The sequence below is a fragment of the Plecotus auritus genome, assembly GCF_963455305.1.
Source record: "Plecotus auritus genome assembly, chromosome: 3".
Classification (NCBI taxonomy): Eukaryota; Metazoa; Chordata; class Mammalia; order Chiroptera; family Vespertilionidae; genus Plecotus; species Plecotus auritus.
Genome location: NC_137772.1, coordinates 107,322,015 through 107,334,574, shown reverse-complemented (window position 1 = coordinate 107,334,574; position 12,560 = coordinate 107,322,015). Strand labels below are relative to the sequence as shown.

General features: G+C 43.0%; 1 protein-coding gene across 5 annotated transcripts in view; it reads left to right on the top strand.

The window, feature by feature from the left end:
• Positions 1-1,142: 1,142 nt before the first annotated feature.
• The window catches only part of DCLK1 (doublecortin like kinase 1), a gene marked incomplete at its 3' end in the record, with an annotated part of 521,814 nt that continues 510,396 nt past the window's right edge, over positions 1,143-12,560 (top strand). For all 5 annotated transcript variants that reach the window (XM_080660910.1, XM_080660912.1, XM_080660909.1 and 2 more), the window contains exons 1-2: positions 1,143-1,469; positions 6,594-6,988. In XM_080660910.1, the coding sequence (XP_080517036.1) occupies positions 6,613-6,988 (376 nt within the window). In that variant the 5' untranslated portion in view covers positions 1,143-1,469; positions 6,594-6,612. The remainder of the gene's footprint in view (positions 1,470-6,593; positions 6,989-12,560) is intronic.

Below are 12,560 nucleotides of genomic sequence, written 5' to 3'. Positions count from 1 at the left end.
TTGCATTAGAATGTGAAGGAATAGGCTCAGTACTTTGCATTTAGTTTATTTGGTAAGTTCGTTGTACTCTCATCCCTGGGCTAGTCAATAGTTCAAAAATAAACATTGCAGCACTTGTTAAATATTTAACATGCAGCTCAAGTTGTGTTTATAACAAATGATTATTATTTAGTATTTATATATTACTTTGAAAGTATTTCAGAATAGTTCTTATTCATAATAAGTAGTCAAATACATAACTGGGCTCAATGGTTAAAAGAAAAATAAAATTCTGATTTTCCATTGAAAGGTGCAAGCTCAGGAAGAGACAAAATACTGATGTGTTTTTGTATTGAAAAACAATGCATTGGGACAAATACATATATCAAAAGACATGACCGAAAGTTAATACATTAACTGGACCAAAATTCAGCCTGCCCACTGAAGCAGGCTAAGGTTCACAGAAGTCTACCACCTGCTCTCACTCCCTGGACTTTTGTGCGGAAAAAACAGATGGTCTCTGAGAACATTTCTGCCTCCAGTAAAGACAAAGGCTTGTGAGCTCATGGGGCTTCCCAGGTCTGACCATCAGCCATGAAGGATCTAAGAGTGAAACCTGTCTCTTTAGTTAGCAAGAGTCTATTGTAACATATTTGGCTCTAATCAGAGGTCACCTGTATTTCAAGGGTGACTTAAGTCTTGAGGTCCAGTGGAGATGAAGGGTGGGATCCATGGGTAGATCTGCCCCTTCCCTATCAGGATGACTGAGAGTGACACTACAGTGAATAGGTTGGGAAGGTCTGGGTTGGTCCTCTCAGGAGGTACTACATGAATGTATCTTGGCTTTCATAATCCTGACAAAGGTGTCAAACTATGAAGTCACATCAGAGCTTGTGTGCGGTGGTGGGAGGAACTGTTTATGCTTGAGCCACACCACACCTCTCAGCCTTGCACTTTGCCTAGCTCAGATCTAGCCTCGTCCACGGTCTCTTCGGTCCACCATCTGATCCATCCCTATCTCCAGACAACCACTCCTGGGAACTGGGGAGGTTTAGGGGTTTCCTGAAGCCAGACGCACAGAGGTAGCTGCGTCCTCAGCGGGTATAGGAAGGGCCCGGGCGCGGCCTTGAGGGGTGCTCCCTGCCAAGAAGGGCGGGGCGCGGGGCGCGCACGCGGAGGAGAAGGAGGGAGCAGGAGGGCGTGTGAGAGAAAGAGCTACTCGAAAAGGGAGCGCGCCCGCTGCCACCGCCCTCCTCCGGAGAGAAGCTGTAGTGAGGCTGTGCGAAGCACCGCATTTCAGAGGATCGGCCAAGGCACATCCCTGCACAGCAGCTGAAGCCCAGACGCCCGCGCTCCCTCAGCTGCTGCAAGCCAGCCCCGGGCCCGCCACTGCCCCACAGCCCGACCGCGCCCAGCCCGGAGAGGACAGCACCAGGAGGCTGCCCTGCGCAAGGCCACAGAGAGCCCCGGTAGCGCCTCTCAGCAGACCGGTGCGTGGTTTGTCGGCGTTAGGGAAGGGAGCTGTGGGGAGGGCCGGCCGCGGGGCTGCTGAGATTGAGGGGCGCCTGAGGGCAGGGCGGACGCCTGGCTCGGTCTGCTGCGGCCCCGTCCGCTATTCCTAGAAAGGCGCTTCCAGTCTGGCAGCCCCGCCCGGCCCGGGGCGGTGTGTGCAGGCGGCCCCCGGACCGCTGGCACCTGCCTCTTTTGTCTGGTGCCACCGGGCTAAAAACGGGGAGTCGGACGAGCGTGCCCCCACCCCCGCCTCAGCTTTCGCGGTGTTGTTAGTGGAGTAGGCGAGCCAAAGCGGAGGAGCTGGGCTTGGTGTTTGTCATTGTCATAACTCGCCGCGGAATGAAGAGCAAGTCTGCGCCTAGAAGGAGTGACTGGGCCAGGCCTCTTATTGTGTGCTCTCCTGCCGCCCAGGAGGGTGGTGTGCGCTGGAAAATAGAGCGAGCGATCTGTGCGTGGTGGGTGGCTGCAATGTGGGTGTTGCAAGCACATTTGCAGGGCCTCAAGTTCTTTCGGGGACAGTGAGGCTGCTTATATACAAATTAGTACCTGCAGTGCTAAAAGCACGCAGAGAGGAACCAGCGATTTCCTCCTAGAGGGAGCACAAGCATAGCCCTGCATTGCCCCACAAAATGCATAGTCCATGGACACGGACAATAGGGTGGTGAAGGGGGGTGGTGGTGCGGGGGAGACTGGAGAGGTGAGTAGGGGCTGGGCGGGGGCGGTAAAGGGGGGGATGGGAGACATCTGTAATACTGACAACAATAAATAATAATAACAATTAAAAAAAGAGGCTGTATTTGCAAACGAGTTGTGCTAGGAATCCCTGCTGGATTTGGCAAGGAGATGCTGGTAGGAGATGGAGCAGGTGAAAGGTTTCATTCAAACCGGCTCCTTCTCTCCACACCTGTGAATGCGTGTCCAGATTATGGTGCACACGCGTTGTGCCCCCACACTGCAGACTGTTCCCGGAATACGTTTTATGAATATTCCCAAATAAATTGCATTTGAAAGGGAAAGGAAAGTAGGCCAGTGTTTTAACTATGAAATGTCAATGGATGTGGGCTGGGAGGGATTTTAAGAGAGGTTATATGTAGGAACATTATGAAGGATCCACATGCATCCTGTGATGTTTTCGTCCAGGGTGGTGCCTGCACTCTGAAGGTGTGTGTGGCCTCTAATTCTAGCCTGTCCATCTACCTGCACGCTAATCCACTGGCAGAAATATGCCTATGCCTTGAGACTTCCAGGTACAGCAGCGATTTAGATGTGGTAGTATTTATGACAAATTGTGTGTGTGTGTGTGTGTGTGTGTGTGTGTGTGTGCGCGCGCACACACGCGCTGGGTGAGGGGGAATCTTGGAAACAGAAACTTATGAGCTCATCTAGAGGATGAATACAGGCTTCTCAAAATGGTGAGAAGTCCCATAGAACAATGGAGGATGCTGATTTGTTGACCTGGCTAAGTTTATAGGAAAATCTGGATAAGAGCCATGGTCCCCTTCTTCCCCACCCACGTGTGTGATCTTTTTGGCTAGGGTGGTGTAGATACTTTCTTGGCACCACCACAAATGTGTGGCTTAGGCCCTTAGCTATCTATGGTCTGCAAACAAATGACTGTGTGCTAGCCAGCTTCCTGTGCAGTAAGTGGGATCTTGTAGAGGCCCAGGGAATCTTCTTGGTTCACATATATGACTAAGACCACTGGAGAGCTGAGCCAGCCACGGCAAGGGAAACACCCCTATTCTGATGCCTAGTGGTAACTGTAATCTTGAAAATGATTTCAGTGTGAGTGTGTCTTTCCTTTGCCACCAACATCAGTGCCTACTTTTGGGCAGCCTCAGTGAAGGACAGTAGAAGATATGTATGGTCTCTGCCCTGATTGGACGTGTAGTCAAGTTTGAGGATATATGCAAATAAAATAAAACAAAATCAACTTTTTTCTATTTATTTACCTTTTTTTTTTCATTTGCTGTAGTATTCTTGGCTTTAAAAGCCTGTTCTCTTTAAGGAATTCCAGTAATTGCTACAATTTTTGGTCTTTGCAAATTGTGACTCGACAAGAGCCCTTTAAAACCAGATTTGCACTCTCTGGTTGCACTACTGTGCTATCATTTGCTAGGGTCCTACTTGTTTTCTTTGGGTTCATATAGATTTGGGGGGATCTTAGGGTTGGAGCGATGATCATTGGCTTTAAGAATAAACAAAATATTCAAAAGCCAATCTGACCTTTATGATTTCCAAAGTTTGAAGAGTTTAGTGAATTGGCATGAGTACTGGCAGTATTATCTCCCCAACCTCATTTTAAAAGACAAAGAACTCCTTTTAAAAACAGATTCATTTTAAAAAGTGATACCATGGGCAAAATATTGGTTCTGCTATTAAATTAATAGCTACCTGAAGGATAGGATATACAACTGATAATTGTTTTGTAATGATGTAACTTCAAAATCAATGAAACCAATTCATATCTACCTATATATGCTATAATTTTTCCTGGAAAATACAAATGAAGAGGCATGAGGTAGTTTTCATATTTGGAAGAAAAAAATACACTCCAGATTTAAATCACACTCCACTGCCTCCTCCCCCACCCAGTTGGGGTCAGCAATAGACTCATGAGCAGGTGAAGGAAGACAGTAGAGGCATGCTGATCACTGTCTTCTCTTTAGAGGTCTTCAGCAGTTAAGTAACCTGCCCAAAGTCACAGAGCTAGTTAGGATTGAGGGCTAATCTCAGGGGGTCTAGGCCTCTAGGACAAGAGAGTATGGGGCAGCAAGGAATGAGTGCCAGTTTCAGAGTCATTCAGAGTAAACCTGAGTTTAAATCACAACTCCCTCAATTATGACTTTGGGACACTGGATATATCCCGTATTCAACCTCAGTCACAATATTACCTACCTCATTGAATCATCATGAGATTTAGAAGAGAATATTTAGCATATTACACAACTGATTGCTGAGTAATAGTGTTGGGTACATAGTAGACATTCAATAAATATTACCTTTTTCCACTTCATTCATTTCAGGAGGGCACATGCTTTTGAGCATAAAGTTTTAGCCAATGGATCAGAGGTCATGGAAAGGCCAGGGAGTTTTAGCAGAGATTTTGGTTAGTTTGGACTGACCTTGGGAAAGGGGACATCGTCTCTGTGGTGGGATTTTGGGAGCACTCATAGGTTGTTGCCCTAAATTTTCCATTTCCCTTATATTTTATTTCAACATTCCTGAAATTTTGTCTTTAGAACTTCTTTTCTTTGAATTCTGAGTTTTTCCCCCCTATTTTCTAGATTGACCTGATAAGACATGGATCCCCCAAAGGGGCAACGCCAGAAGCCTTTATCAACTAAACCCTTAGCAAGGATGAATTGATTCCAGGGGCAGCTTGCTGATAATAAGGCTCTACAGAAAGTAAAATGGGGACCAGAGATTGCAAGCATACCTTTCAGAAGGTCATAAGTGAAAATCAGGAGGACTCATCAGGAGCCTTCCTTACCAGAAAGCAGAGATTCCGTTCCTAGTAGTTCTTTCTTTGACAGAGTCAGGAACAGAAAAACAGATGTTATTAATACAAATATTAATTCTTATCACATACTACACACTATCTTAAGTGCTTCATGATTAATATTAACTCTGAAGTAGGTACGATTATCATTTCCATGCTTGGTTAAGGAAATTGAGGCTTGAAGATGTTGACCAAGGTTGCACATCTAGTACCGGGTCAAGTCTGGGTTAACATCTTGATTTCCTCAAAGACAGAGAGAACCTGAGTGGAAGGAAAAGCAAAGCCCTTTTATCCTTTCTTCTTATTGTTGTTTTCATTCATCTTCTCTCCCTTCTCCTTCTCTTCCTCCTTTTTATTCTTTTTTAATCCAGTTTTTCTGAAGCACTAAATGTAAGTAAGTGAGTTATGGTGACTTCAGGTTTTAAAATAATTTCTATTGAATATGTGAATATGTTGGAAAATCTTCCTTAAGTTGGTAAAATTTACAGATTGATTCCATTTGCTCTCTATCTGGCCTTGGGGACCATAAACACTAAGTAATGTAGACAGTCTGATTATGAAATGCTGCCCACTGTCTTTTTCTCCTGGCCCACCACCTTCCTTTAGCTCAGTGGTTCCCAACCTTTTTTTGGCCATGCCCCACCTAAGCATTTCTAAAATCCTGATGTCCCCTCCTGTAACATATAATTGTTATTATTCAAAATGTGAACTCCTTTTCACATGGAGGAAGCCTAAAAGGCCATTAACTTGGTCTAAACAAGCTTCCAAAAAACATGGCATCCATTAAAGAGAAAAATAAAAGAACAAAAGGACAGTTGAAGTACTGAGGAAGAAATCACTAAGAAATTGTGAAAAAAATAATAGTAATATGAAGTGATATGAAAAAATAGCAAATAAAGTTTCAAAACATATAGTAGAGAACTGAAATGCATAAATATGTCACAACATATATTTATATACTGTATATGAGACCCCTAGGACCATAAGAAATGCAAAAAATTCACTGTTAATAACTCATTCTCGAATTGCCCCCCTTAAAAATCAAATAGCCCCCGTGTGGGGCATGTGCCCCATGTTGGGAACCACTGCTTTAGCTGAATGGTGATGTGAAAGCTGACTTCCTGTCTGCCACCAGGACTAGCACACTGCCCTGCAGGCAGCCTGGAGCTTTGGAGTCAGGCAAACGTTCAAGCATGTTCTTGGTTCAAGCATTTCTCATCTCTCTTACGTCGGTAAATTTAGGAGAATTTCCCCCCCCTCTGTTTTGGTTTCTGCATCCGTAGATAGGGATCATAATACTTTGAAAGGTTTGCTCTGACTATTGGAAATAATAGCTGTTCAAAGCCTGATATGTTGTTAGGTGGTCAGTACAGAGGAGCTGTTTCTAATAAAACTATAAAGTTGATTAATAAGCTATTCACACTGGGCCTGCCTCTTCTTTTTCTTTGTTCTCTTCTTTCTCTCCCAACTTGATAATTCATATGATATATAACATCATTTCTAGTACTGTTTCCACCAGCTGCTCTCAAGCTGAGTCTCTCAAATCATGATCTTAAATAACATAAGTATGTGTCTCTGTTTTTGTTGCTGTGCCTCATAGATTCAACTTGAACTGCGTCATGTCCTTTGGCAGAGACATGGAACTGGAGCACTTTGATGAGCGGGATAAGGCACAGAGATACAGCAGAGGGTCACGGGTGAATGGGCTCCCCAGCCCCACACATAGCGCCCATTGCAGCTTTTACAGAACCCGCACACTGCAGACGCTCAGCTCTGAGAAGAAGGCCAAGAAAGTTCGTTTCTATCGAAATGGAGATCGGTACTTTAAAGGGATTGTGTATGCCATCTCCCCAGACCGGTTCCGATCTTTTGATGCCCTGCTGGCTGATTTGACCCGAACTCTGTCGGATAATGTGAATTTGCCCCAGGGAGTGAGAACAATCTACACCATTGATGGGCTCAAGAAGATTTCCAACCTGGACCAACTGGTGGAAGGTGAGCATTATGAGATAGCTCCCCAGTGACCTTGAAGAACAGTTCTCATATTTCCACATTGCTCTAGCCAGCTCCCACTTGATTTTTAAGAGCAGCATTCTGCCTTGTGGTGCTGATTCTTATTGTTTCACACATTTGCAAGCTCACATTGCTGTACTTACCATAGTGTAAAAAGAAAAAGAAAAAACTAATGGTATTAGGTCAGCTAGCTCATGGTAATGAGCTGAGGGAATAAGTGTCTTAATTCTACAGCATACTATATATATATTTTTTTCCCTCACACTTATGGTACATTAATTTTAAGAGTCCATTTTTATATCTTTAATTGTATAGCTTATCTTCATTTCTAGATAAAAATTGAGCTCTTGCTATCACGATGTCTCAAAGTGCTTGAACTAAAAATAATGAATTGATCATGAAATTTTAGAGTTGAAAGTAACCTTAAATAGGTACCAAACCCATTAATTTTATCACGGGAGACTGAGGTCCAGAACATTCAAGTGACATGTCTATGGTTAAATAGTAGTTAGTGGTGATGTTGGACCAAAAATTAGGTTTTCTGGCAATTCTTTTCAATATATGCTTTCTTTTAAGTTTTAAAGGCTTGTTATCTTTCCGTGGTGTTTAAGGATAAAAGGAATTGATCTTTTCAGTTTATTTTTTAAGTACAATTTAGGTTAACAGTAATTATCTGTTTAGATGTGAAACTAGGACTCTGGGTCCACTGGTGAGGCTTTGTGTCTTGTGCAAGCAGAGTATGTTTCCTATTTTGAGCTACTCAGTTCCAGCCAGCTGGAGCAGAGCATAAAGCCTCTAATCACCTTAGAAATTGAAAGCAAAGGAAAATGGCTTAGAGAGAAATAACTGGCATTAAATTCAGGCTAAGGTGTAAAACAAGATTGCTGATCCTCTTTGGAGAGTAGGTTTTTCTAAGATTGAGGTCTCAAGGTCCTGGTGAAGTAATACACAGCACAAAAAAAATGTGGAAAAGAAGTTTGAATGTTGGAAGTGCTTGATTTCACCTTTACTCCAGATATATTTGCCCAGGCTCTGTTGTCTGATTGGATCCCAGAGTAATCCCTTGCAAGTAATGATCTCTCTCTCTGGTGCAGATAGCAGGAAGCATCTTTTTCATCCTTGCCTATCTCCCTTCCCCGCCTACCTCTCTTCCCCCTCATGCAGTTTTGGATTGCTCTGCCCTGACCACACACAAGCAAGCCCTTTTGTCCTCCTTTGGAGGCAGAGTTTGTATGTGATTCAAGGATGAGGGCTTCTGTGTCTTTCTCCCATTTTCCTTCCCTTTATCCCTTGGCAATCATGCTAGTGCAGTCACAGTATGACTGGACTTGAGAGGGTATGGAGGAACCTGGCTTTGGTGTGTTTATTTTGTGGGAATTCACATCTCTTTTTTGATGATTTGTCATCCTGCCAAGATGCCTGTAGACTTGGCCTTTTTCCTTCTATTCAGATGTTGGAACTTCCAGTAAATTAAAGGGGAAGAATGAACATGAAATCTTTCTGTATCAGCGTTGTCCTTTTCATGACCTTGGAAAATACAAAGATAAAGAAAACATTTGGTGGGATATTCCAAGGAATATGGATAAAGATCAAATGCTAAGTCAGGTGCATGGCTAGTCACCAGACTATCCCTTTGAGGGCTGATGGTATTGTAGGGAAAATATGCCAAGATCTCAAAGCACATGCTAAGAAAGCCAGGACTGATTCCTCACTGTATTCTAGAATCACATGTGCAATATCTCTGATGGGATGGGCACTTCAATCAGACCCTCCCTTCCCCCTCCCCGCAAGACTCATCTTTACTGAGAACTGGCCAGAGATATTCCCATGATTTTTATCTATTAAGGAGATGGGAAATGACAACAGTACTTTACATTCAGGGGCCAAAAAAGTCATGGCATGCTTCCCACAACTCTGTCAGTTTTTTAACACAAAAGAATGCCTGCTCTGAGAGACTGCTGTCCTAACTGAGAATAATAATGATAACTCACCGTTATTGAGCATGTGTCTTGCATACATGAACATGCTTAATTCTCATAGTGATTCTAGGAGGTGCTGTTATCACCCTAACATTAAGGTATGAAAAGTGAGGCACAGTGTGATTAAATGATCTGCTCAAAGTCACACAGCAAGTAATGGTAGGGTTAGAGTTTCAACCCAGGAAAGATGGTGCTAGAGCTTGAGCTCATAACCGCCACTAATAGGATACTGAATGAGGTAGTCATAGTGGTTTTTAAATAAAATTTTATTGTATTAGCTTCTTCTTGAAAACAAATGTTTTAAACCTTGACTTAATTTCAGGAATGATAGATACTGCTCTGAGAAACACTTTAATATTTTCATTTGCCTCCAAATACTTTTCTTTCCAATCAATGTGAAGTAACTGCAGATTGAATATTCTGATGTTAAATAAACTTATTTTGGAAAAGAAATACCTTTTATCTGATTGAATGAATGCTAACTTCAGTACAGTATGTTCATATATTGGCTGTATTTTTCAAACAAATTCAGTTTAAATATTTTTTTTTCTCTTGTATAACATTGACAATTAGCATGCAGCTGCACTTAGTGTTAAAATAGCTGGAAATTAACTTAGATTTGCCTCTTTACCAATTACATTTTTGCTTAGCCTGTTAAACTGCAAACAGTTACTTCATATTCATCGCTAGGTTCATATATCTTACTTTACATACTAACTTTGTGTAAACCTCAATGCATGTTATTAGTTTCTCATTTCCCCTTTCAATATGATGATGTTAAGAGTTTTAAATTAAATCTGTTTAGTGGGTGCAGAGACAAATGCATTTAAGTTGTAATTTTTCTAAAGTTTATTCTTTCTTACTTATCTCAAACAAAAATTATGAATTACAATGACATATGTGAGGTTCCTTGTTTATAACAGTTTTGGGGTCACTTTTACAGTTTTATTATTATTATACATAGATTATTATGCCTAAATTTGTTTCAGTGTATTGAGAGAGCTGCTGTTTACCTGAAGTATGCATGTGTGAGTGTGTATATGTGTTTGTGTATGTATGATTGTATGTGTGTCTATCTATGCATGTATGTGTATGTATACACATGCACACATATACTTTTAAGAGTAAACAGTGGATGACATTCATAGTTGTTTGCTTTTTAAATGGATTTATATGTTTTAAAAAACATGATGCTTAATAAGGAAAACTGAATTGCAGGCCTATTTCTGCAAGTGATTGACCTTGAAACGTGGCTGCATTTTCCCAATATTGCTTCTCTTTCCTCAATTTTGACACTATTTATACTCCACTGTAAGTATGTAAATGTTGTGAAGCAAGGACCTTTGTCTAGTGACTTCGTTTATTGTGTTTTTTTGCCATGCAGATTTACAAAATTTTATATAATCATATGTGTTAGAGTTTTTCTTTATGGCTTGATTTTTTCATACCTCTTGGGCCCTCTGTGTGCTGAGATTAGAAAATTGTTTCCTTCATTTTTTCTAGTGTTTTTATGTTTTAAAAATTATTTATTGATTGACTGATTTTAGAGAGAGGGAAGGAGAGAGAGAGAGAGAGAGAGAGAGAGAGATTTATTGTTCCACTTATTTTTACATCTATTGGTTGATTTTTATATGTGCCTTGACCAAGGATCAAACCCACAACCTTGGCATGTTGGGACAATGCTCTAACCAACTGAGCTATCAGGCCAGAGCTTTTATGTTTTTAAAATATTCTAATGGAAGTCATATTAGTACAACATGTGAGGTAGGGATTCAATTATTTTTTTTTTCTAGCCTTCCTGCCTCATTTTTAATTTTTATTTTGAAATTAATTTGGACTAATAGAAGTGTCACAAAGAGAGGGAGTTCCCATATGCCTTTCACCCAGCTTCCCATCTTACACAACCATGGTATAATTATCAAAAGTAAAAATTAACTTTGGAACAATGTTAGTAACTAAACTACAGGCTTTATGTAGTTTTCATCAATTTTTTTCATTAGTGCCCTTTTTTGGGGGTTCCAGAATCACACATTGAAAGTAGGAACCATGTATCCTTCCTTTCCTCCAAGAGTGACAATTATTTAGTCTTTCCTTGCCTTTAATGACTTGAAGTTTTTGAAGAGTACTGGTCAGTTACTTTCTAGAATGTCCCTCAATTTCGGTTTATCTGATGACTAAGTTGTGACTTTGTAGCAAGAATTCCACAGAAGTGATGCTGTGTCCTTTTCAGTGCATCAATTTCCAGGGTACATGATATTGCTGTGTCTCATTACTGGTAAGATTAACCACGATCAGTTGGTTAGGGTGGTATCTGCCAGTTACCTTCACTCTGAAATTACTATTTTCTCCTTTATAATAGACTAGAGGCCCGATGCACAAAATTTGTGCACAGGGAAGGGGGTGTGGTGGTGTCCCTCAGCCCAGCCTGCACCTTCTCCAATCTGGGACTCCTCGAGGGATGTTCGACTGCCCATTTACAGGGATTGAGCCATGGGGGTGTGGCCAGCCAAGGTGAGGGACTGAGAACTGTTTGCAGGCTGGCCACAGCCCCTTCAGGGTAGGGATCCCCACTGGGGTGCCTGGCCAGCCTGGGTGAGGGCTGTTGGCTGTTTGAAGGCTGACCAAGCCCCCCAGCAGGGACCCACACCCCATGGGGGTGTGGCCAGCCTGGGTAAGGGGCTTTTTTTTCTTTTTCTTTTTCTTTTTTTTCAGCACCTCCTTGAGCAGAGGCCAGGGTGGGCTGGAAGCAGGTATCTGGGATTTATTTATCTTCTATAATTGAGACCTTGTAGCCTTGAGCGGAGGCCAGGGCTGCTGGAAGTCTGGGTTGCCCCTGGAAACCCAGGCTCCCAGCCCCTCCTTGAGCAGAGGCCAGGGCCAGCTGGAAGCAGGTATCTGGGATTTATTTATCTTCTATAATTGAAACTTTGTAGCCTTGAGTGGAGGCCAGGGCCCGCCAGGGCGGGTGGGAAGCTTGGCTTCCTCCATTGCTAGGGGCAACCCAAGCCTCCTGCTTGCTCCAGCTCCATGGCGGCCACCATCTTAGTTGGGTTAATTTGCATACTTGCTCCTGATTGGCTGGTGGGTGTAGTGGAGTGATGATTAATTTGCATGTTTCTCTTTTAGTAGCGTAGACTAGTGGCCCAGTGCACGAAATTTGTGCACAGGTGGGGGATCCCTCAGACCAGCCTGCACCCTCTCCAGTTGTGGACCCCTTGAAGGATGTTCAACTCGGACATCCCTCTCACAATCTGGGACCGCTGGATCCTAACTGCTCACCTGCCTGCCTGCCTGATCATCCCTAACTGCCTCTGCCTGCCTGTCTGATTACCCCTAACCCGTCTGCCTGCCTGCCTAATCACCCCTAACCTCTCTGCCTGCTTGCCTGATCTCCCCTAACTGCGCTCCCCTGCCAGCCTGATATCACCCCCAACTGCCCTCCCCTGCCAGCCTGGTTGCTCCCAACTGTCCTCCCCTACTGGCCTGATCTTGCCCCTAACTGCCTCTGCTTGTCTGATCGTCCCTAACTGCTCTCCCCTGCCAGCCTGATCTCACCCCCAACTGCCCTCCCCTGC